General features: G+C 40.7%; 2 protein-coding genes across 4 annotated transcripts in view; one reads left to right on the forward strand and one right to left on the reverse strand.

Moving 5' to 3' along the window:
- The window catches only part of Dock4 (dedicator of cytokinesis 4), a 429,879-nt gene extending 408,334 nt beyond the window's left edge, over nt 1–21,545 (reverse strand). For 2 of the 3 annotated variants that reach the window (XM_042684637.1, XM_042684636.1), the window contains exon 1: nt 21,186–21,464. In XM_042684637.1, the coding sequence (XP_042540571.1) occupies nt 21,186–21,222 (37 nt within the window). In that variant the 5' untranslated portion in view covers nt 21,223–21,464. Of the gene's footprint in view, nt 1–21,185 lie in introns of all 3 variants that reach the window. The other variant, XM_042684635.1, reaches the window with a different exon arrangement.
- A 246-nt stretch (nt 21,546–21,791) lies between these two features.
- Nucleotides 21,792–25,957, forward strand: part of Znf277 (zinc finger protein 277) — a 95,457-nt gene continuing 91,291 nt past the window's right edge. The window contains exon 1 of the mRNA XM_042684767.1: nt 21,792–21,926. Coding sequence (XP_042540701.1) covers nt 21,833–21,926 — 94 coding nt within the window. The 5' untranslated portion in view covers nt 21,792–21,832. The remainder of the gene's footprint in view (nt 21,927–25,957) is intronic.

The following is a 25,957-nucleotide window of genomic DNA, read 5'->3' on the forward strand; positions in this document are numbered from 1 at the left end:
GTTCTGCCAATATAGAAAATAAGCACACAGGGCAAACTGAGATAATCCTTCAAAGAGCAAGACTGGGCAGTCTTGACTTGTCACAGTTTCTTTAAGCTCCAGCAGTCACTTTATTTTCTGTACACCTTAATGGTCTTATCACTAAAAAAAGAAAAACGTATTCCATCCTCTTATAAGAGGCTAAAAGGATCAAGCAGGACAAGTGAGAAAGCATCCGAGTAGTAAAATAGCACATATAAATGGAACAGGGTATTATCATTCTACACACAGGAAAGTGGTGACTTCAACATTCTAGTCATATTTTGTCCATCAGGCCTGACAACTTCACAAGGAAGTTGGAATGTGTGTCACCATCAGTAAGCCAGCAAGGACAAAGGTCATTTGAAATAAAAGGCAGTTTAAAAAAAAATTTACACTAAAATTGTACAGTGGTGTTATTGTTAGCTCTCCCTTATACTACCACAGATTTCATCCCAAAGGACAGGCAGGTTTCTCCTTCCATGTGTTCTAGTTTCACAACCTGCATCTATCCATATTAGGAATGTACAGTATTATACTGTCTTTGCTACCTAAGTTGAATACCAATTTGTTTATAGATCACCTGATAAATAACATATTATTGCAAGATGGGTAAGAGTTTTCCATTCCTGGCTGTAGTGCAGAGGCCCAATCTTAGTGGCACATCTAAGACAAATGGCTCAAGCCCCGGCCTCCTAGAAGTGCACCCTGCTCTCTGAGTCTCTATCCACAATCCCACAACTCAGCACAAAGATTTCAAGATCAGGGGCTGGGAAGGTGGCTCAGTGGTAGAGCGCTTGCCTTGCTTGCATGCCTGAGGCCCTGGGTTTGATTCCCCAGCACGATATAAGCAAAAAGAAAAAAGCCGGAAGTGGCGCTATGGCTCAAGTGGTAGAGCTCTAGCCTTGAGCTGAAGAGCTGAGGGACAGCCCAGGTCCAGAGTTCAGGCCCCACGACCAGACCCAAAAAAAAAAAGATTTCAAGATCATAGTAACCTGTATGAGTAGTCACTTTAACTCACTGGATTTTGCCAGATCTCAAAAGAGATCTGCAATATCCACTGTGAGTTCTGTCAATCACTTAACTTCATGGACACCCTGTATCCTCACACTACCAATAACAAACCTAATAATCCCAAACCAGTATAATATGTGACAGTATAACACAGTGTTTGCACTGTGAAATCTATCAGCAAATCATAGCTTTATAGTTCATTAATCTTCTGATTATGGCCAGGAACTGCATCATTTCTGTGCCTCAGTTTCTCATTTGCAAAATGGGGATAAGGACAACAGGTACATCATGTATGTACTACTCTGGCACAGTGCCTAACACAATTAAGAGCTCAGAAAATGTGCTATTATTATAAAAATGAGGTGCTGCTTATAATAATTCATGTCATCACAAAACCTGGTGGCACAATAAATTCAAAATCAAATTAAAATCAGTACCATTGGGGCTGGGATGGTGGCTCAGTGGTAGAGCGCTTGCCTTGCATGCCTGAGGCCCTGAGTTCGATTCCTCAGCACCACATAAGCAAAAAGAAAAAAAAAGCCGGAAGTGGCGCTGTGGCTCAAGTGGTAGAGCGCTAGCCTTGAGCTGAAGAGCTGAGGGACAGCGCCCAGGCCCAGAGTTCAGGCCCCACCACCGGACCCAAAAAAAAAAAAAAAAAAAAAAAATCAGTACCATGGCCAGGCGCCGGTGGCCTGTAATCCTAGCTACTTAGGAGGCTGAGATCTGAGGATCATGGTTCAAAGCCAGCCAGCATAGTAAAGTCCTTGAGATTCTTATCTCCAATAAACCACCAGAAAACCAGACGTGGCGCTGTGGCTCAAATGGTAGAGCACTCGCCTTGAACTGAGGAGCTCAGGGACAATGCCTAGGCCCAGAGTTCAAGCCCCACAACAACAACAAAAAAAAAACCATCAATATCATGTTAAAAATGTAAATACAAGCACCTTTTCATTGTGCTTACTGAGTAAAAATGCAGAGGTTGTTCTTAGAAATTATCAAAAAGACAGCAAGGACAGTTCTCTTTGAGAATATTCCAAGTACCCTGTATGGGAGAGTGGTGAAATTTCAAAGATATATACAGGAACTTGCTTATTTATTAGATAAACAAAAGTTATCCAATAAATATGATATGAGTATCAGAAACAAGTGGTAAGAGAAAGAGGAGATCCCCAAAGATTTTTGTATACATATTTGGTTTTAATTCTTTTTAAAAAGCAATTAATACTGACACTAAGAGACAAATAAATCCTTTTTCTAAAGCCAAACATGAGACAGACTGACACCTGTCAGCTACCTTTCTTTTAGACCTGTTTAAAACTTGATGCTGAACAAATAAATTTAAGTATGTACACCAAAATACTAAGAAATTATAAAAGTCAGGGCTGGGAAGGTGGCTCAGTGGTAGAGTGTTTGCCTTGCATGCATGAGGGCCTGGGTTTAATTCCTGAACACCACATAGCAGAAAAAGCTGGAAGTGGCACTATGGCTCAAGGGGTAGAGTGCTAGCCTTGAGCTGAAGAGCTGAGGGACAACGCCCAGGCCCAGAGTTCAGGCCCCATGACAAGGAAAGAAAGAAAGAAGGAAAGGAAGGAAGGAAGGAAGGAAGGAAGGAAGGAAGGAAGGAAGGAAGGAAGGAAGGAAGGAAGGAAGGAAGGAAGGAAGGAAGGAAGGAAGGAAGGAAGGAAGGAAGGAAGGAAGGAAATAAATTATAAAAAGTCAATACCAAAGACTTCATAAATTACAGCCACAATTACTTTTACAGCTAGAAATTATCCTCATGAGAAAATCCTGACAAATTGCTTTAAATATATTCTTTCTGAGTTAACCTAAAGAAAAAAAAAATCTTCAGTCATTGTGATGTCCCTGTGTCTAATAAAACTTGTCTCCATCAATTACCTATTCGCAAATAATTTAAAATGTCTTTGTATAGTAGCCATACTGAGCTCATGAGGCCTTTTTTCCTACCCTCGTCTCATTTTCATTTGCACAGCTGCTTCTGTAAAATAAAAACAAAGGAATTTTCCCTTTTGGTGGCCACTCCTCTGCTGCTTTGTGCAAGTCTTTGTCTGATCTCCAGAGAACTTCAGCCAGAAAGGAAATAGCAATGCAAAGTGGGGAAAGGGGTCTGATTTTTTTCTCAGAAGTCACCATTTCTCAGGTGGAAAATAAGAATGTCATGCCATGATGACATTTTGCCTTGTGTCACAATGATTAATAGTCCTAATTTTTTCCAATTAGAGGAGCAAACGCAAGCAGTCAGTGGAATCTGACCAATCTTGCACAGGGTAGCCAGTGAGTGATATAATTTGGATATGGAATGAGATCTAAAAAATAATGCTTTTCCTTTTGACAGTGAAGTGTAATATATTTCTATTTCTTCGCTTCTTTTTGTATAATAGCAAAAAAGAAGGCTTCAGAAAAAAAAGAAGCTATTATCAAATCTGACCTCATAACCAATGCTTTCTTCAAATGTTATAATAAGACAGAAATAGAAGACAAGGTTTACTTGTCATTAACTTGAGTAAGTTAATGACACTGGCAATGTCTTAGAAGGGAGAAGAAGAAAAAGAGTAGGTTTTGCACAGTATTTTTCCAAACACCAAAATTCATAGAACCAAATTCTACTGCTGAAGAGCTTCTAGGTAACACATAAAGCTGCAAATGTAGTAAAGTTGTAGGAAAAAACAAACAGCATAAACATGAGTCCGCTCAGTTACCTGAACACAAACCCAAATAATTCCAACTATATAATATTCTAGAAATACACTGATACCTAGTCAGAACACACAAGGAAATTTCTAACTTGCAATGAATTTGAAGAAAACCTAAGTCTCTCATTTAATGGCTAAGGCTCTAAGAGATTAAATGCTTTGCCTGAGTTCATACAGTTATTACAAAAGAACCAAAATTAGAACAATAGGCTCTATTTTGGTAACAGGATTTTTCCTGTTAAACATTTCAAACAGGTACTTTCATAGATGATGGCATCAAAGTTTTTCCAGGCACGAACAGCTTTATTACCTCAATAGTTTAAACTGTGCCACAAGTATATGTCCTGAAAAACATAGTAATTTCATGATAATTTATATCTACCAAACCAAAAGATTCCAGTATCACTGAAAGTACAAAGATGTCAGCTGATGAGGAAAATAGTTACTACAAAACTAACTTACTGTAAGCCAAGCACCAGTGGCTCATGCCTGAAATCCTAGCCACTCAGGAAGCTGAGAGCTGAGGATCACAGTTCAAAACTAGCCAGACAGACAAATCTGAGAGACTCTGATCCTCAATTAACCAACAAAAAGAGGGAAGTGAAGGAGTACCTCAAGTGACAGAGTGTCAGCCTTGAGTGGAGAAAGCCAAATAATAACAAGAGACCCTGAGCTCAAGCCCCAGTACCAGCACACACACACACACACACACACACACACACACACACACACACACACACAATACATACATACATACATATATACATATATAACATATACAAAATAAAGCTATTATAACAGAATTTAAGATTTTATCTGCAATAGTCCATTTTAATTTCAAGGTCTTCTGCCAAAGTACTTTCAAACTTTGCTTTTCATTGTAAACTTAAAAAAATAATAAACTCTTATATACAACCTCAAAATTAACATCAATAAAAGTGATATTTGATTGCAATACATTTAAGATTCAATTTTATATTTGCTCAGTATTACTTAGTTGCCCATGCTATACCACTACATCAACTGAAAACTGCTATCTATCCATCAAGTAGACATAATTTGTAATGTCATACAGAGAACATAAAAAAATTATGCCTAATAAAATATCCCAATGAATAATGCTACTCTAGCCAAAGCAAAAATAATGAGATGCTCTACATAATAAATATAATTTCTTCTCAATATTATAGAATTGGTTTGTTTTGTTTATACCATAGAATAAAAATGGTAGTTTTCACCAATGGCTAGCTGCTTATTTTGGAAGACTTTTGTTTCTGGTTTTTGCCTTCATTTTTTATGGACTTGTGATTGAACTCAGGGCCTCATGTTTATTGGGTGAGCACTCTACCACTTGAGTCACTCCTCAGCCCTTTTCTGCCCTGGGTATCTTTGAGGTTGAACCTTCTTTTTTTGGTTAAATGCTGGGACTGGCCTGGGTTGTAATCCTCTTATTTATGCTCCTCTATGTTGCCACAATGATAGGTGTGTGCCTCCATATCCAGACATTGATTGACATGGAGTCTTATAAACTTCTTTTTGCCAATGCTGGACTCAAATAGTGAGTCACTATATCTCCACCTCCCAGGTGGCAAGGACTACAGACTTGAACCACTAAATCCATCTTGTTTCTGTTTTTTTGATAAACAACTTGCCTCAGATCTCAGGATACTCTTATTCTGGAGAGACTAATAACAACAATAACAACAAGCATTAGTAGAGTGGCAAAGGATTTTTGTTGAAAAGTTGCATCACTGAAAGGTTGGAAAAGTACCCCAAAGTTGCAGGAAGCTGAAAAGGCCAAAGATTTAGAATCATCCAGAGACTGTCTGTAATTGACAATTACATGCTGGCCAGAGCATATGATGAACAGATGTGCCTGAACATCTTCTGAATTTAAATGGAGACCAGCAGGCACACTCTTGTAGATCCATGATTCGTAAATATTCTCCAAAAAATACAGACCTGAACACACCGGCTCAGATAAAAATCTAGTTATTATTATAAATAACTACTTATGTAGGCAAGATTATGCTAGGAGTAGAAAATGAAAAAAAAAAAAATCCAGTTCTGTCTTCATGAACTTCAATGGTTAACAGTAGCTTTCTGGGTAAAATAGCATTCATAACCTTTCTGCTTTTATTCTCATCTCAATTTTTAAATGGCAATTTTACATGGACCAGAATGAACAGATCCAGAATTACAATTTCCAATTGTATATGCATCTAGTTTCATATACTTGTGATAAATTCTATCACTTCTTCACAACCATCCAGCTTCCTCTGGGTTAACACTTTGGAAGATAAGGGCCTGAGTAGTCCTCATTTACTCAAAGCCTGGTGTACACATTCTAGACACGCTGTTATACATCCTTAACAAGTAACTATTACACACTGATCTTGAAGTCTTCTTCCTCATCCATAGAACCCATTCATTCATTCATCCATTCTTTTCTTCAGTACATGTCATGCCTACTACAAGCTCTGTGTTTCCCTTTACCTGTCTTGGGATGTCAAAGCTGAACACAGCATCTGTGGCCTCAGGATCTCATGAAGCTGTGGCAAAGGTAGACAGTTTCAAAACAGCAAAGTGAGGGTCCTGAGAGACAGCTGCAGGACACAGATGCAGAACAGAACAGGGAAGTTTTCATTTACAATGGCAGTCAAAAAGAGAAAGTCTTGGAGAAGAGAATTTACAGGTAGGCTTTCTTGGTAAAGAAGTGAGAGAGGGGTGGTTGTCCTGTGCAGAATTCCAGCTAATACTAAGGTGGTGTGGCACCTCTGAGGAACAGTAAATAAGTCCCCAGGATGAAGGACAGGGCACAATAGAAGGAATGCCCAATACTGGACAGATCTGCACATTTAGACGGGCCTTGGTTAGCCATAAAATGATTCCAGAGTTACTTAAAATTTTTCCCTCTGCCCTCCCAAAGTGAACCACTTCAACAAACTGGCTTAGAAAAAAAAGTAACTTGTGGCTTAAATGCATAATACATAGATGATACAGAAGACCTGGGCAGGAAGGAAACAAATCAAGAGGCTACAACAGTAATTCAAACAGAAGACATGCCTCTTCATAACACCTTGGGCATTGTGGTACCTTGTCTGTACAGGACAAGACAACCTGAGTATCAAGAGGCAGAGCAAGGAGCCTCAAGTCTGTATAGCTCCAGGGCTGCCAACTCTAGACCCACAAGCAGCAGAGTGCATCAGGTTCCTCTGTCAATGTTGATCCGGAGGCTCCTTTCCAGCACTCCTCCTTCCAATCAATGCCCCTCACTGTGGACTTGGTCGTTACTCCAGCCACGGTGCCTCTCTGTTGCTGGTTAGATCTGGCCAGAGGAGGGCTAAGTCCCTCCTCACTCGTGAATGCACACTTTTATTCTCTTCAGGGTACTCAGCTCAGTTTTGCAACTTGGCTCTCATTTTCCTGTTCTCTCCAGCCTCCACAACCAACTCCATCTCCTGATGCTCTCCCAATCCCCTAATCCCTCACCCACACAGTGGCCCCTCCAGCATGACTAGACCTCATTTAGAGATACACACAGCATAAACTCTCATCATGACCAGGAAAGACTATTGCTAGAGCAAAAAGACAAGATGGGGACTTATGTCAGAGAAAGAATGGTTAAGCAATCTCTTCACCACTATGCATAGAACCTCAGAGCCTGCAGCTGTGTCTCCAGATTCTGGCCCTGGGCTTTGTATAGGAGTGCAGTGCCCTGAGAGGGTCCTGACTCAGATACACAAGTGACCATACCACAGCCCTTCCAGGAGGGTTCCCTTGAACAAATGAGTTGCTGTAGAGCTACAGAGAGTATATGCCTATTCATCTTGTTAACTTTTCCTCTGCTTGCCAACTCGCAGTTTTCAGTCATTTAAACCTGATACTACAATTTTTATTTGTAGGCCCAAATTCTGAAAGAATCAATACTGAATCTGTCTCCCTCTGCCCAGTCTTAGAAGGAACCCCCCCCCACACACACACACACATACACACTTACACCAGGACAAACCACATTGTCCAAGATATTTAACATAGGTCAGGTGACAGGAAGAAGGGGGGGCAGGGAGAAGGGAAACAGAAATTACCCAGAAGGAAGAGGAAGAAGACTCAAGCTATTTAAAGTACCATTCCATTCAGGTGTTTATGTTGGACAATCAGCAGCAGCTAGTGACTCATGCCTTTGGGGAGTATTTTCAAATGAAACTTCCATCCTATTGTACAAGTTCTGAGTTCAGCAGGATATGAGACACTCCCTCCTCAGAGCTATTTCCTTACACAAGTGAATATTATTGCCATCCTAAGTCCTTATCTTCATTAAAAGGCTTGAGGGGGAAATATCTGTCGAAATCTTTACATTTCTCAGTTATCCAGGTATGCACTGTTTCACTAAGTGAACTTCGAAAAGAATGAAGATAACGCTCACCTGGAAGAAATGGATCAATTTAATGAGATAAAGTATGAAACATTCTCTGTCACTTGTCCAGGGATTCAGTTCTACACGTCTTTAGATATTCATCAATCTAGTACAACGTCTTACTTGTAGAAGACATTCCAGAAATAATCATCCCAAAACACCTTCATATTTGTCATCAGAGTGAGGGAAATACAAGTGAACCTTAAGAGATACACTAACTACTTTCATTTATTGAAGTACAGCAGAATGAATGAAACAAATTTCCCCAAATAGTGTTTTATTCTCCCTTCTCACACAGTTAAGCCCTAAAAGTTTCATAGACTTGCTTTAACCTAGATGGATAAACTTGCCATCCCATGATCTTTTAAGTAATTACTGCCGTAAAAAATGAAATATTTGCGGGCCCTATTTATTTTGGGTAGCTTTGAAGACAAAATGAGCAACTTTCCAAAACTTCCATTAAATAAATGGAAGCCTATAGTTATTAGTAGATGACCATCTTCCAAGTCTGACTCAATTAAGTTGTATTTACATGGATGCACCAGGAGAATTAGATCTCACAAGATAGAAAGAGCCTACACTAATTATATGAATAAACATTTAAGTTGATGCTTCTGCTTCCATTTACTTTGTCCCTCTTTCTAGAATGCCAACCATAGTAACCTGGGGTTTAAGTTTAGGCTACAATAACAAAACACTAGAGGCTAAGCAGCTTAAACAATAGAAATTTACTTTCCAACAGTTCTGGAGAATGGAAGTTACAATCAAGGTTCAACAAACTTCATTCCAGGTCAAGGCTCTCTTCCTGGGTTATACACAGACATCATTTTCTTTCCTATTCACAAGATCATTCTAGAGTATGCTGAGAGCTAGAAAGCTCTAAAATATCTCATAGAGATATTAATCAGATCAAGGGCCCACCTTTATGACTTCTTTTAATCCTAACTTCTTCCTTTCTCCAAATATAACCACACTAGTGGCTAGGGGTTTATACATGAATTTGGTAAAAAAAATACATTCAATCCATAAGACACATGAATAAGTAATTATTCCTCATGAGTGTTCAATAAAACCTCCTAAAGTTGTTGGCTTTCTGTGTTGAAAGGTTTCTCTTGCATAAATTATCCCAGAACCCATAATCTCACAGGACAGAGTGTATAGAACAACGCAAAATGTGCGGACTACCGTAAGACTTCTGAGCAAGCACTTTATGGAAAAAAATAGCATTTTTATCTTAGGTGAATTCATTTGAAGCTATTTTTCAAAAACAGATTAAGGCTCTCTTTCAAAGACATATGCCCTAAGGCCATCTGAAAGCAGCTTCACAGTAGTTCTTGCAGAAGGAAGAGGACAGCAACATCACAAGTAATCAAACTGGCATGGCAAGGAAAGCCACTGTAAAACTTTGGAACAGAATACTTCCTGGACATAAAAGATAAGCTAAATTCACACTGTCCCTACTCAACTTCCAACAGTCTAACCTGTAATCTTGAGAAGAAACCCTGTGTGAGAAATGGTGCTTGGCTTATAAAACAGTTTATGTAAGTTTCTTCTCTCTATAAAATGAATTCACATTAATTTCAGAAGTTATTAAAAAGTACAAAGACAAATAAAAATGGAAGCAGCACCTCCTCCTCAATTGTAACCATTGGTTGCATTAATACTGCAATTATTTGCATCATAATTCTTCACTTCTTGTATATTCCTATTTAAAATTCATTCAAATGACTTCTATATTTATATATGTATATGTATGTGCATTATACATGTATTTGTATACACACATTTCACACTCATACACATATATTCTCTGCTTGAGGCCAAGGACATAAATAAATGAGATGGTCTTCCAAATCAAATTTTGTGAATTATTTGTAGAACTATTAAAAGAAATTCAAGTACAATTATTATAAACATAGTTCTTTGTTTAAAAATTGGCAAAGAAGCAAATATTTTCTGAATGTACAGTTCTATACAAATCTTCCTGTCTTTCTTAGTGCTTTTCATCTAGACTTCTACAGAAAACTTCAGAGATTGCTTCTCAGTTCATTATTTACAGAACTGCTCATTCAGGTTTTTGGATTTTGTTATTTCTTCAAAAGCCTGCCTGACCCTATTATCTATGAAGCTCACAAATTCTTCTAGGAACTTTGACTGCCTCAGGAAAACAGAGAACAAACCAGTTCCTCTCTCAGGATGGTGGATGGTATTTTGTCTAGTACCTGGTTATTTTTACTTGCTTTCCATACATACAATCCCCAATCTGTCTAATTCTGTATGACAAAAACAAATAGGATTACTCCATTTTGGAGGAAAAAAAGGACATGAAACCAAATTTTTAATTTCTGCTTAAAGATTTCAGGAAGCTATTTTTAGATTAATAATTAATACTCTAATTAAACTTGACAATAAATTGCTTAATTTACAACAATGTTCCACAACTTCAGGGAGACGTGGTTATCAAAGACACCCAGGATGGATTTCAATTTTATATGCAGCAGGATTCACCTTCCCCCTCAGTCTTCTCTCTGTACATTCACAGGAGACATGAATGGAATTGGAGAATAAATATACACATGTTGGTTAATAGATTCCAAAAGTCTCCTATGTAAATGTCATGTTTGCCTCTGTTTCTCACCATCTGAAGAAAAGAAGGCATGTTTCAGTCCATTACTAAATGCCAGGTACCTCTTTTCCAGATTTATTGCTTTCCTCCTTCATAGAGATGCAAATGCAATCACTAATGCAACTTGAGTCTAGGACCCCTCTGCTTTGCAAGGACAGAACTAAAGATAACATCCCACTGCCCCGGGCTGGTTCAATGGCTTACAGATGTGCACATCATCAAGGCAAAGTTGCTATACTAACTCATCTTACAACAATGTACTCAGGTTCTGGGCCACTTCAGAGGAGATTATCTTCTATTTCCACTGCTTCCTTCTCTATTACTAATGGAGGGTAAAAAAAAAATACTCACTCAGTAGGTTTTGTTATGAAGTACCCCCCCCCCCCCCCACACCACCACCACCATGGTACTGAAGTTTGAAATCAGGACCTCTCGTGTGAGCTGCATCTCTCCAAACGTTTTGCTCTAGTTACTTTTTTCAGATAAGGTCTTTTTTTTTTTTTTTTGACGTAGGACAGCCTCTGACTACAATCATCCTACAGGCACTTCCATATAGCAGGGATTACATGTATAAATGATTGTCACTCCCTGTCACCCCCAAAAACTCACTTTAATGAAATTACAATCCACTTTTGCAGACTCCATTCCATTTACTTACCCACCCAGCTTTCTTCCTCGATATTCTGGAAGTGGTCATATTTCCATGAAAATAAAAGATGGGACAGAAAGGAAAGCATCATAAGTGCTTAGACAGTTATTTCAAGTTCAATGTACTGCCAAGCCCTCTAAGCTGGTAAGTGAGGGGCAAAGGGTTGTTCTACAATGTTCCCAAGCACTAAGGTAATAAAAGTCACACTTGTTAATAAGGGAAAGCAGAGAGAAGCTACCAATTTATTTTCTTTCCCTTTTTCTCCCTGAGGCACAGTTGACAAATAAAAATGATACATATTTAAGTTGTGCAACCTGATATTTTGATGTACATACATTAATTGAAATAATTATTACTCTCAAACTAACATACCTCCCACTTTGCAAGGTCACCACCTTTTATGTCTTTTATAATAAGAACATCTAAGCCTTACTCTCCTAGCAAATTTTGAGTATACAATGTATTAACTATTGTCATCATTTTTACTTCCCATCTATTGTCATCATTCTTACTTTGCAATCACTTGGTTTCAAGATTGAAATAGTACAATGTTAAGAATTCTATATTTTGACAGATGCCCAGGACTCACATTTCTAATCCTAGCAATTCAGGAGACTGAGATGCGGAGAATCACAGTTCAAAGCCAGCCCAAGCAGAAAAGTTCAAGGTTCCATCTCCAAAAAGTTGGACTAGAAGCATGGTTCAAGTGGTAGAACACCTACCAAGTAAGCAAGCTAAGCAAGGAAAAGACCCTTGAAAAACTAAACCAAAAAAAAACCCTCAGTACCAACAAAATGAAACAATTAACAAAACTACACAAGATTTCAGTATTTGACATGTGGTTCTAAGACATAGTATATATTTACTACATACTAAAAAAGAAACCAATACATTAAAAAAAATCTCTTCCTTTGGTAGGTTAAGCATTTACCCATTTTGTTAAATGTCTGTAAGCATTTGCATGTTATTTAAGAGATATATAAATTTTGTTTTTAAAATACTGTTGCTGCATTGTTTTCCAACATCCTTGTCAGGAAATATCACAAATGTGCATGATCTAGCATGAAATATTGGTTTGGGAGAAAACTGTCACAAAAATATAAATAACTGACACTTTTGTCAAGCAATATACTAGTAGGAAGCAAGAAGAGACATAAAATTTTGTAGGACCGACTCTACATGGATGGCTGATATTTCTTTAGAGTCTTCTGTACCATATTAATAAAGTGTTTCGAGATGACTACTCTTTGGAAATTTGGAATCTGTCACTTTAAAACTTGGAAAAAATAGGCTGTGTACATAATCCAGGACAAAACAATTAACAAAGTCTCATTCAAGGCCCTTGTTTCAGTCACCACACATAAACCAAATGAATCCTGGGAAAGAAAAGGGTAGGGGTGACATTGTCCAAAAAAAAAAAAAATGTAGTTTTTACCTAATTTACACAAGTGCAACTGCTCTGGACATCTCGTTTACAATAACAAGAAGAAAGAAAGAAAGAAAGAAAGAGAGAGAGAGAGAGAGGGAGGGAGGGAGGGAGGGAGGGAGGGAGGGAGGGAGGGAGGGAGGGAAGTACACAGAAGGACATAGAGAGAAAGAAAGAAAGAAAGAAGGGAGGGAGGGAGAGAGGGAAGGAAGGGAGGGAGGGAGGGAGGGAAGGAAGGGAGGGAGAGAAGAGAAAGAAAGAAAGAAAGAAAGAAAGAAAGAAAGAAAGAAAGAAAGAAAGAAAGAAAGAAAGAAAGAAAGAAAGAAAGAAAGAAAGAAAGAAAGAAAGAGGAAGGGAGGAAGGGAGGAAGGAAGGAAGGAAGGAATGCAGGAAGGCAGGAAGGCAGGCAGGCAGGCAGGCAGGCAGACCAAATGAATCTTTGGGCCCAGAACTTCTGTCCTGTCCCTCAGACCCATTTTCCTCTAGATGTTGCAGGTATACGCTTTAGTTTTGCAGGTATACCAAACTCAAGGAGGCCAAACAAATGCTGAGTCTCATCCCATAAATCTGCTTCACCTAGGGAAATGAAATTCTCAGTTGCTAAATGAGTGCCATCTGTATTTACTGAGTAGTGATAAGGGTAGAGCCCTCTTGATAAACTAATACCATTATGAAAAGACACAGGGAGAGCTTGCTTCCCCTCTGACCTATCCCGTTCCCACCACATGAGAACACAGGAGGATGTCTATCTGCCAACCAAGAAGTCAATTGGCCTGCATTGTGAGAAATACATTTCTGCTGCTTAAACTACCTAGTCTATTCTATGTCTCTTTTAGTAGCCTGAGTTCACTAAAAAATGTTTCTCCACCTCTCGCATCCAATTACAAAGCCTTGTTGCTTTAAATTCCTAAATATATTTCAAATTCAGCCACATGATTATTTTTTTTAACAAGGCGGTCCTTGAACTCACCTCCTACTGCTTCAACTTTCCCAGACAATCACTACAGAGCTGGGATTATAATAAATAAGCTTCGGGCACTTACTTCTCACATACACTACTATAACCCCTTATGTGTTTTTATTCCACCTCTCTTCTTCATAAGCAAAAAAGCATATGTTTAAAGTTTGATCCTGGTCATATTTCCAACAAAAAGAATGAGAATTTTCTGATAATGTTCTGATCAAGGAATAACTCATTTGTACGTTGACCACATCATCTCTTTATGCTACACATTTTATGTAGCTTATGTACATTAATTTTTTGTCATTCTACACTTGCATGCATTTTAGAAATATTTATGAAACATTCCATTGTATGATACTCTGAGGTGTTCATAAACAAAAAACTGATTAAAGTGTCCTATATTCATTTATCTTGTTTCAGGAAACAAGAGAAGTTTTCTGCACAGAAAGTGTTTTTTTTTTTTTTTTTACTTTCATTGTTGTTTTTTTTTAACATAAAAAGGAATAGGATAACCAATTCAAACTTCTCCTAATGACTATCACATCAGACAATGCAACAAAGTGGCTCAAAAAGCAGAGCTCAGACTTCTTAGAATCTAACCACTTTCTGTGTGATTTCAGACAAGTTACCTAAATCCTCCATGATGCAGTGCCCTGTGAAATATGAATGGAATGTTCAGTCTTTCCACATGGAAGTGACCTGAAGACCAAATGGCAATACAGTACAAGCTCTCAGAAGTGTGCTCGGCATAAATTAAGTGTTCCACAGACGTTATTTGATATTTAACATGTAAGTATATCATATATTTACACTATATAAATTATACACATGAAACTTCCAAGAAGCTCAGGATAATAACCAGTATAATCAGTGTCATTAATTTTATGGCACCAATATTACCAAAAGGCATTAATATATTTTTGGAGATTTTTTTTAATTAGGTCTATACTGATATTTTTTATTTTGAAAATACTGTACAGAGGGGTTACAATTACATGGGCAAGATAATGAGTACATTTCTTATCGAGCATTGTCGCCTCCTCCTTTGTTTCCCCTTCCCATCCTATACTGATATTTTTTAAGACTAAAATGTGTCATAGTTGTTCCTTTAATAAGTTTAAATTGCTTAAATGGAGATAGGCTTGAAGAATTGTACTGCTTTTTTCTTACATTCTCTAGCCAAATAAGCATACTCATTCTGATTTATTAAGAAAACAAGTTACACGTCAGATGCCAATGACTTACATCTGTAATCCAGCTACTGGGGAGGCTGAGACCTCTAAGATGAAGACTCTCTAACAGAAGAGTAGAAAAGTCTGTAAGACTTGCTCTCCAATTAATCAACAAAATGCTAGACTAAAGACATGGCTCAAGTGGTAGAGTACCATCCATGAACAACAAAGATGATTTTTTTAAAAGGGGCCCTGAGTTCAATATCTGATATCAGTCCAATAAAAGAAAGGATGGATGGAAGAAAAGGAGGAAGGGAAGGAGTGATAGGAAAAGAACAGAAGGGAAAAGCGATGAAATTCACCCATCACTGGGTTACTCTACTAATGAGCAGCAACATAAAAAAAAAAAAAACAGTAGAAGGAATGGTGAGGTGATCCTAGCATTAACAATATACTCAGTAGATTTTATTAGCATACATTACCTACACAAGGAGAGAGTTCATCCTGACATTTCCAAATATGTAGCCAATGTATTCCAATAAATTCTCCTTTCTATCACACTCTCTTACTCCCCTCCTCCTTTCTTAATGCATTTCAAAAGGTTTCACTGTTTTAATTTCATACTTGGCATTCCATTTAGACAATATCCATCCTTTTCCACCCTCATTATAGCCCAACTCCCCTCCTCTTGCTAGTTCCACTCTTATTCTTATAGAGACAAGAAAGTACTGTCACAGGAAATTATACAGAAGAGTTCTAAACTTGTCATTATGAAGTTGATCCCAATCCTTGAGAAAGTATCCTAGTAGGAAACACACATGAACTTGAGTAATTAACACAATGTATGTGGTAGCTCTAAATATTCATTCCATCTTCAATGAGAAATATCATATAAAACAGATACTCCCACTTTGAAATAAATACATGAAATTCTAAGTGCAAATAAATACAAAAATCCACTCCTTACCAAATACCATGAAAAGAACTTAACAAAAAACTAAGAAGGCGGGCTGGGAAGATGGCTCAGTGGTAGAGCCCTTGCCTTGCATGCCTGAGGCCCTGGGTTCGATTCCTCAGCACCACATAAGCAAAAAGAAAAAAGCCAGAAGTGGCGCTGTGGCTCAAGTGGTAGAGTGCTAGCCTTGAGCTGAAGAGCTGAGGGGCAGCGCCCAGGCCCAGAGTTCAGGCCCCACAACCAGACCCAAAAAACAAAACAAAACTAAGAAGGCTTGAGTTCTAATCCTACAGTGTCATACAGGTGGCATTTAAAAGAGTGTTTTTCAAACTATGAGTCAGGACTCATTAATAAGACAATTAAATAACATTTTTAATGAGAAAAGTAAAATATTACAGAGTATGGACACACCTGGTTTCAAGTAATTGTGTGGAGTCATACTAGAGTGTTGCTATATATTGTCAGAAAATTAAATGTATTTCATTTAGAGGAGATAGTATAGCAAGATTAAAAACTACTGACTAGAATAAGTCACTTAATTCCATGGAATTGTTCCTATTCTTAAATGGAAATTACTATTCCATTAATACAATATGAAACACTGTACTAATATTCTTACCAACATTTTGGTTGGATTTTTGTTAAAGCCAAATGTTTTTCTGATACTTGTGAGATTATAGCTCAACGTCACTATGCTAGAAATACTAGCATACTCTATCAAAGATAATTCCGAAAGTGTTTTCTTCCCTAGGTAATGAGAACAGCTAGTGAGAAGCAAAGTAAGTTTCTTAAAATTGTATAATCACTCTGGGGAAAACAGACCCGAGAGAAGCCTCTATTTTACCCTGGGGACCTCATGAAAGAATCACTTAGGAGAATGACCAGAGGAGGAAAACACTGTACAGATTATTCTCACAGGAGACTAACTCAAGAATATCCATTGCCACCCAACCAACTGAATAGCCCTTCATTGCTGAGTATAACTCATGCCTCTTTTCTTCCCACTTTAAGTTTAAAATCTTGTATTAGGCTCCAAATGTCCACAACAATCCTAAGCAGCTCATCATTATTTAGCTCTCTCTGTTATGTAAATACAACATGGAACCACAAATAGGAGACACTAACAAAAGCCAAGAGGTAGTCAAACACCTTCCCGACTCTCATCCATACAAGCTACCATTAAGTACTGAAGGAAAAAAAAAAAAATGTCCTGTAAAGATCTTGAACAACAATAAAAAAGACAGAGGCATCTCTTCCCCCTAATATGGAAGGAGCTTTAAAAAAAAAAAAAAAAAAGCGTGATTCCCACTCTGATGAATTCTAAAACTACTTTCAGAGAAATTCAGGACAGGGATGTTTTTGAGGACTGAGGTCAGCTTGTTCTATGACTGAGGAGTTTTGGCTTGATTTTTTTTTTTCCTCTCCAAGTTTAACCAGGCTCTCACATGGTTAAAACATCAATCCAGGCTTTCAGGAGCCAGCCAGCAGCTCAGGAAAACTGACTGTCTCATCTTAGATTGCTGGACAAATGAATATACATAGATCTGCAATGGTTCAGATTTCCTGTGAACCATTGATACCACTTTGAAAGGGACAGGGCATGACAGATAAGGATAGGCAAAACCTATCCTCATGAACATGAATCAATGTGTGAGAAGATCAAAAGCCTCTAATCACTTCCATGGAGCTCCACCTGGAAAGAGGAAGGCACACAGACTGGCAAAGCAAGCAACTATCACCCAGCTGTCAAGACAAACATGTTTCTTCCCTATAGCACAATGGAGGTACTTCCCTAACCACAGGACACAGTCAGAAAAACTCTACAGAATTAGTACTAGGGAGAGCTTTGAATAGCACTTGACCCCAGAAGCTGGGACTCAGAAAGGTTAAATGACTTGCCTAAGGTCACACATTGGAGTGTCTAGACTAGGAATGGTAGCTAATTAGAATGGCCTAAGATAAATACTATCATTGTGCTTACTTATATACTTGTTTTTCAGTGCTGGGGATAGAACTCAGGTCCTCGCACACACTAGGCAAGTATTCTACCATTGAGCTATATCCTCAACTCTAACATGTTTTGTTTTGTTTTGTTTTAAATACAAGATTCCAGCCCACTGGGCACTGGTGGTTCTCCCTATAATCCTAGCTACTTAAGAGGCTGTGAGATTTGAGGTTCCAGGCCAGCAAAGACAGACACATCCTGGAGACTCCTATTTCATCTAACCAGCACAAAGCCAGAGGTGATGTGGTTCAAGTGCTAGAGCCCCAGCCAAGAATACGAAAGCCAGAGCCAGAAGCACTGAGGATAAACCCAGATATCCCCTGGTTCCCAACCCTATGGACTAATGACTAACATTCCCTTAGGGACTTAGAACCCTCAAGTGTTGTTTGTAGAACACTAGTATGCATTGTTTTAAAATTTAAAAAAAAATCATCAATGAAACGGAGAAAATAGCATCCAAGTACCAGAACTCAATTTCTACATCTGACACTTCTTATAGTAGAAAAGTTAAGTAATGTTATCTATGTTTATAAGACATTGCTTCAGATTTAATTATAAATTACGAAGACAGAAGAATCCATCCCTAAAAGAAGGTACTTACAAGATATTATCATTGCAAAAAAAATATTTACACTAAAACTTCCGGTACTCTAAGTTACCAAGACTTGTTTCAAACCATAAGAAAACACCAAGACTTGTTTCAAACCATAAGAAAACTGAATTACCACTATACCTGATATCATCCAAACATCTGTAACCATAAAAATCCCTTCTTAATATCTGTAACTAAATGAAAGAAACAGATTAACCAACATTTTTAAATTGCAATATAAGTAGCTACAAATAGTGCTCTCCATGGTGAGAAATAAAGTCCACACATAAGTATCCTAGCAAAATTTTCACCACACACGCCTAACAGATGGATTCTAAAAAACAACTAAGTATTCCACAAGCCAAATGCTCAAAATTTAATAATAAAAGATGATTTACATTCCTGCATACAGCATATGTGATACTGCATAAATGCAAATGACAGCAATACGTTGGGACCGAAGACCCCTCTCTGCTCTATCATTCATCTCCCTCAACCTCCTTTTCAATATTTGCACATCCTTCTACTTCCCGCTACTCTGCAACTGAATCAGACCCATCCACAACCTGAGGTGTCGGCTGCATCCCAAAACATTTTATGCAGTTTGCCATTCCAGGAAATCCCAGAGTGGTTTTTAAGCCTTTGCCCACAGCTTGTAGAGAAAGGCAAGAGAAGAACTAATCAATATCAACATCCCAGCTGTGACCTGGCACATAAAGGAACGAAGAAAATAAATCCCATCCATAATCTGTATAATTTAACACTTGGAAGAAAGCAACCTCTGGGATCCACTCCAAGAGGGGCAATATTGCCTGGGTGGGACTGAGCTTCCTGCACTGAGTGTTAAGTCTGGTTAGGAGGCAATGCCCTCCAGTCCTTTCCAGTTTGATCAAGGAAATGTCCGTTGTTTTCTTGCAAGGGTTACTCTCGTCCTCTCCCCTCCCCCCCAAAATAAGTATGTTTGGAAAGGGATCTCCTTACACTTCCAAGAGACAGGAAGCTGGACATCTTTCTTAAAGGTAGGTCCAGGACAAACTATTGTCTTAATAACCAGTCACAATCCAGAAAGGAAGCCCATGTAGAATAGAGGAATGACTGTGTGTGTGTATGTGTGTAACCAGTCACAATCCAGAAAGGAAGCCCATGTAGAATAGAGGAATGACTGTGTGTGTGTGTGTGTGTGTGTGTGTGTGTGTTCCTTTCAGTGGACTCCAAAGTCCACTATTCCCCAATGAAGTTGAAAGAAATAAGAAGAAAATTCCCCAGTGACTATCACTGTCTAGAAAGGCTTTCCAGTTTTTGTGTTTTGTTTTGTTTTTAATCACGGGAAAAATTTATTTAGGACATAAGCAGATATGACCACTAGGTCTGTTTCCAATAAAAACAAGTACATCATCAGCAGGGCAGGACGGGGCATTATAGGAAATAAAGGTTGTCAGTAAAATCTGTAATGCTTTCTCTCTTGTTAGATCTGCCGAGAGGTAACAATCGCATTTCGCCGTTCCAGGCTTGTCAGGCTTCTCTGAATAGTCTCAACCCTAAAAGGAGTAACTGTCAAGGGGGCGACCCAGCTGAAATCAAACAACAAAAACGGGAACTGTAATCCGCGTGAGAAGGGCGGAGGGAAGGGAAGAGAGCCTCCGGTCTTCATCAGTCAACATTAATGTCCTTTGTTGTTCACCTTTGCACACAACAGCGAGCTATCCTGTTCCTTTTCCTCCCAGCACCCGTGCCAAGGCAGTCTTTTCCTAAAATCTCCAGGAAGAGGATCCTGGCTTTCCCACCCTCGTCCCCAAAGATCACTTTACAGCCGGCGTCCAGGACCACCGATGCGCCCAGCTCCCCCACCGCGATCAGAAGGAGAAACCAAAAACAAAAACATTGCTGAAATATCGGTTCCGCTCCCAAGACCCGGGAGCCGAGAGGCACAGATGTTGAAATCTACCAACCCCCGCCCCCAACACACACCCGGGACACCCGGGATGCGAGGACCGAAGCAGACTCCGCTCGGGCTCGGTGGGTCTGAGGGCCGAGGACCGTGTCACATTCCTCACTCCGGGTTGTACGCCTCGCCACCAACTGTTTTGGAGGGGACAGCCTCGACCCCCAGATCCTCGTGTCCCTAGCCACCCCACCACCCTAGGAAACCCTGGCAGCCCATTGCTGTCTCCTCTCGGCTCTGGGCAAGAAAGGGGAGAGAGGGAGACGCACCCCATTCGCCTTCCCCTTCCAACTTCGCACACGCACACACACACACACACGCACGCACACACACTCGCACACAACACACACACACCACGCCCCGCCACCACTCCAAACTCTGCAAGCAGAGAACCCCGGAGCAGGGCGGACCGGCCGCGCGCTTCCCCCTGCCGTCCCGGGGCTGCGGGAACTGGGAACCGGTTCAAGACGCGCGGGAACCCTGCGTCGGGGGACAGGATCCCTCCCCGCACAGCCTCAGCGCGCACCCCCCGGCGGGAGCCAGCTCTGCAAAACCCCAGACCCACTGTGCAGGGACCGGGATTAGGTTATCTCCCGCCGGGAAAAGCCAAGAAAGGGGCGCAGGGAGCCAGGACGAGCAATGCGCACCCACTCCGGCCAGGGCAGAATCCAAAAGTTGGCCCGCGAAGACTCACCCACGCCGTATTTCTCGTGCTCCGTAGGTATCCACATGGCTGAGGAGGATCCAGGGTCTCCAGGCTTTGTAATCCCTGCGCCCCTCGACCACCTCACAACAATGCACGGCGACCGAGTAGCGGCTGCAGCAGCGCCGGAGCCCCGAGGCTCCCGCGCGGGCAGCGGGCGCTGGGCAGGGTCCGCGCTGGAAGATCCCGAGTTGGCGTTGACACCTCACCAGCGAGGCTGCGCCGCTCGCCGCTCTCCCGGCGGCCGCGGCTCACAGTCCTCCGACGCGCTCCCGGAGCCCCGGCGGCGCAGTCATTGTTCTGATTCACTGAACTAAGCGAACACGCCGGGGCACTCTCGGGCGCACCCCCGCCCGCCAGCGCCTCCTCCAGAGCTGCCTTTCCCGAGTCCCCAGTAGCATGCTGGGAATTGTAGTTCTGAGCCTCGCTCTCCGTTTCCCGGAATGGGGGCGTGGTCGTCGCGGGTAAGGGGGCGGGAAAAAAATAAGATCTCCGATCGCCACATCCTATTGGTCCAGAGAGTGACGGCGCGGCGTAGGCGGGGAGGAAACATCGAGTAGTTGAAGCGATTGTCCGCAGTCCCTTTTTCTATTGGTGCAGTTCTTCCTCTCAGCCCTCCCTTTCTGCTAAGCCAAGTAATGGCTGCTTCCGAGACCCAGGGGGCTGCTGCGGGACCTGAGGAATATGATGCTAGTAGGGTCGGGTGCAGCCTCGGGAATGTAGGTTCTGAAGGTGAGTACGGCGCCCCTCGGGTGGGCAATGATTGGTCTTCTCTCTGTGTGACCCGAAGCCAGTTCACCTCGGATCAGATGGGGTGGGGGGGAGAGGGCTGCGGGCGGGACCGCAGGGGGCGGGGGGTGGCCACTTGGCCGGAGAGGTCCGGAGAGGGCGGAGAAAACGCGTTGGACGGCGCTTCCCACCCCCAGGGAAGCCCCCGCCCCTCCCCGCCGTCCGTCTGGGGTCGGCGGGTCCCGGCTTGGCACTTGCCGCCCAGGGCGCGTGGGTCGGATCAGGTTCGCGCGCGCGCGTGTGCCGTGATCACATTGGCAGCAGCTGCGCTCCCCTGGCCAGGAACCCCGCCTGGATTTTGTTGGATTTGGTCTCAGAAGAAAGTGTCTTCTTTCATTTAGGGCCGATTTCCAGTTACACACACTCCACTAACGGCTTCGCCAGTTGCTGGCTGGAGTCATCTGTAAAGGGGGAAAGTGTTGTGTCCATCTCCCAACCGTCCTGTGGCCGGGTGACAGTCCTCTGTGCGCACCAGAATTAAATCATGGACCCGGGCAGATCTTCTCAGGCGTTGGGTTTGTAGAGCAAAGTAATGATATATTCCACCTGGCTTCAGAGAACACGTGAAGGGAGGTTATGATCATCGTAAAAGTTTATTGTGTCGCTCAGATCCAATGTGGGGGGCCAGAAAGAAACTTGGAAAGCCGCAGGTGATTGGTAGTCTGCGAGACTGCTTTCATTGTTAGTTTTTCCTCCACCCCAACCCCTTTTGCCTTAGTGTATAACTCAGCATGACAAATTCTTTTTCTCTGGATATGATCTGGAGTTTCAGTCTGACATTCAGACCTTACTGAGGCTCCCCCACCCCTTTTCGTTTTTGACATCACAAAATATTTGTAATACTTTCTTACCAGTAATACTCCAAAGATTTTATCTCAATAATACAAAGAGGAAGTGGTGTTTTTCTTTCCACCTCCAATCAGTGGTTTCACTGAAATTATGTTAATATCTCTACCAAAGATTCCTGAGTTGCATCTTGAATTATGTCCATTCATTGGATTATCATTGAATTAGTCATATATTAAATGAACTCTTACCTGATGATGAGGCTATTACAGTTTTCTAGATTTTTCAAGTTCTACAGCTACAGTTCAGCTCAAGTGGCTTACACTGAGATCTTAGGACCATGGCTCCAAGCCATCCAGGTAGGAAAGTCCTTCAGACTGATATTTCCAATTAACCACTCCCAAAAAGCCGGAAGTCCATCTAGTAATAGAGTGTTCTAGTAATAGAGTGTTAACCTTGAGTGGAAAGGCTAAGGGACAGGGCCCAGGCTCTCAGTTCAAGTCCTAGTATGACACACAAAAAGGAAAAACTTCTGCAGTTAGAAGTTTATAAAGTCTTTGATGAGTATATCTTGCCAATAAACTCATAAAAAAGGAAATTTGAAGCCGGGCACCGGCGGCTCAAGCCTGTAATCCTAGCTACTCCGGAGGCTGAGATCTGAGGATCGCGGTTCAAAGCCAGCCCCAGCAGGAGCAGGAATGTCTGTGTGACATCTCCAATTAACCGTTAGAAAAACCGGAAGTGGCCCTGTGGTTCCAAGGGGAGCACTAACCTTGAGCTGAAGAGCTGAGGTACAGTGCCTAGACCCAGAGTTCAAGCCCCACGACCAACAGGGGAAAAAAAAGGAAATTTGAATATGCTTTTCAGAAGAACAACATATTTTAAAGTCACCAGCTATCTTAAAATTATGAACATTTTCATTATAAACATTTCACACATTCCATCTGGAGATACGGTAAAGTGAAAAGTTAAAGTTCCACACAGTCTCAGTTCCAGAGTTGTAAATAGTAATAGTTTGGTGAATTTTTTTTCTGAATTCCCATATGACCACATATATTTGTGGTTTGGGCTTTCTTTGAGAAATTTTGATTATTATTCTGGTAAACCCAAAAATCTGCAGCTGTTTTCTTTCTCTTGTTAGTCTGTATATCTTTCATATTAATTCATTCATTGTTTTACTTGTTGGAGGGTTGCAGCCATCATTATTCCATGATTTGGAATACATACAGTGTGTCTTTGAGCCATTATTATTCTATGATTTGCCAGTTCTATTCCTCTAACAGTGTGGCTTTGTTTTTTTTCGGTAGTGTTACAGTAAATGGCTGAGTGACTTTTATTTGAGTACTTCCTGGGTCAAATGCTGTGCATGTTTAAAATTTTGATAGATGCCAGATTTCTCTTTTGAAAATTATTTGTCATACATTCTTACCAGTAGTACCCAAAGTTTTTTTTCTGAGTTATCTTCTCCAACCTTGAGGAAATCATTAATTTACAACCTATGTTTAAATGTCGGTTGAATTGAATTAGGTGACAAACCTGAGCCTAATTTTAGCTTTTCTGTAGTAAGACTTAAATCTGTCTTGTAGGTGCCAGAATGATTTGGTGCAGTGATAACTACAGTGGAATTGTCTTCAATTAATGCTGACTTATGTCACTTTAAACTATATGCACGTTTGGCATGTGCGAAAGGCTTAGATTTGTTTTCAATAAAAGTATTGAGAAATAGTGAATGTACAGTATCTATAACACACATGCACACACACACACAATAGCTCAGTTGGGCACCAGTAACTCATGCCTGAAATTCTTGCTACTAAGGCAGCTGAAACATGGAGGACCAGTCCAGGCAGAAAAGTGCAAAAGACTTCTTCTCCAATGAACTAGACAAAGCCGAGCTGGAATTGTGGCTCAAGTGGTAGTGTGCCAGCCATTAGCAAGAAGCTAATGCTTGAGGCCCCTGAGTTTAAAAAGAATGCCCTCACCATTGTTCAGAACTGCCCAGTAACAAACTGACTTGTAGCAACCAATGTGAAAGCTTAGTTACTGATTTTTATGTAGTGTGTATGTGTGTGTGTGTGTGTGCATGCATGTGCATGTTTATTTTGTTTTTTGTGGCTTTTTGTTCAGTTTTGTTGTTGTTGTTTTTGGCAATTCTAGGTTTGGACTCAAGGCTTTGTGCTTGCTAGGCAGGCACTCTACTACTTAAATCACATCTCCAGCCCTTTTTGCTTTGGTTATTTTTCAAAAAGGGCCTCACTATTTTGCCCAAGATTAGAGTCCAGTCCTCCTGCTTTATATATCATGATGTGGCTGAGGTGATAGGTGCACACCACAATGCCCTTTTTTTTCTATTGAAATAGGAATTAATCTTTTCAGACTGGCCTAGAATCTCAATTCTCCTAATCTCAGCCTCCCATGGAACTGGGATAACAGGCACATACCACTGCACCTTGCTATTAGATGAGATGGGATTCACTAACTTTTTGAACTGCAATCCTCCCAGTCTCTTCCTCCCAAGTAGCTAAATGTATAGTCATGAGCCACCTGCATCCAGCTTATGTCATTTTTGTATGACAAAGTTGTCATTAAAAGTTACCCCTAATGCCCAGTGTGGTGGTGCATAATCCCTGCATTCGGGAAGCTGAAATAAGATCAGGAGTGCAGTGCTAGCCTGGGTTACATAGTCAACCTGGGCTGTGTGACAAGACCCTATCTCAAAACACAATAAAGAATTCCCCTGAGTAACTTCCTTATCATTCCATGACTTCATCAAAATTCTCTTCAAGGCCAGTGAATTGTGCTATATTTTAGGTAGAAATAATTGTATCAGAAGTTTAATATTTTTGTTAAGCAGCCATTTAGGGTATCAAATATATCTTTTGTCTTTGAAGGGCATGCTTCTTTTTAATTTCTTGAAAACTGCCTCTTTGAAGAAGTTTCTCTCCAGCTCTAATTAAAATGTCAATTTGTGCGTTTGATATCCTGGGAGGGAAGGGCCTGAGGAACTTTTTAATAGAAATCCTTGCAATGCTACAAAAGCTCTGTGGGAAGGAGTCACTGGGTTGTGCACTGGCAGATACACCTTCACTGACATCACTGACATGGCTGAGTTTCCAGACTTCCTGCAGTCCTGCACCTCTCCACAAAAAACAAACTGCACACACTACATAAAAATCAATAACTAAGCT

Source organism: Dipodomys spectabilis, unplaced genomic scaffold (assembly GCF_019054845.1).
Source record: "Dipodomys spectabilis isolate Male_0828 unplaced genomic scaffold, ASM1905484v1 ptg000089l, whole genome shotgun sequence".
In the NCBI taxonomy this organism is placed as follows: Eukaryota; Metazoa; Chordata; class Mammalia; order Rodentia; family Heteromyidae; genus Dipodomys; species Dipodomys spectabilis.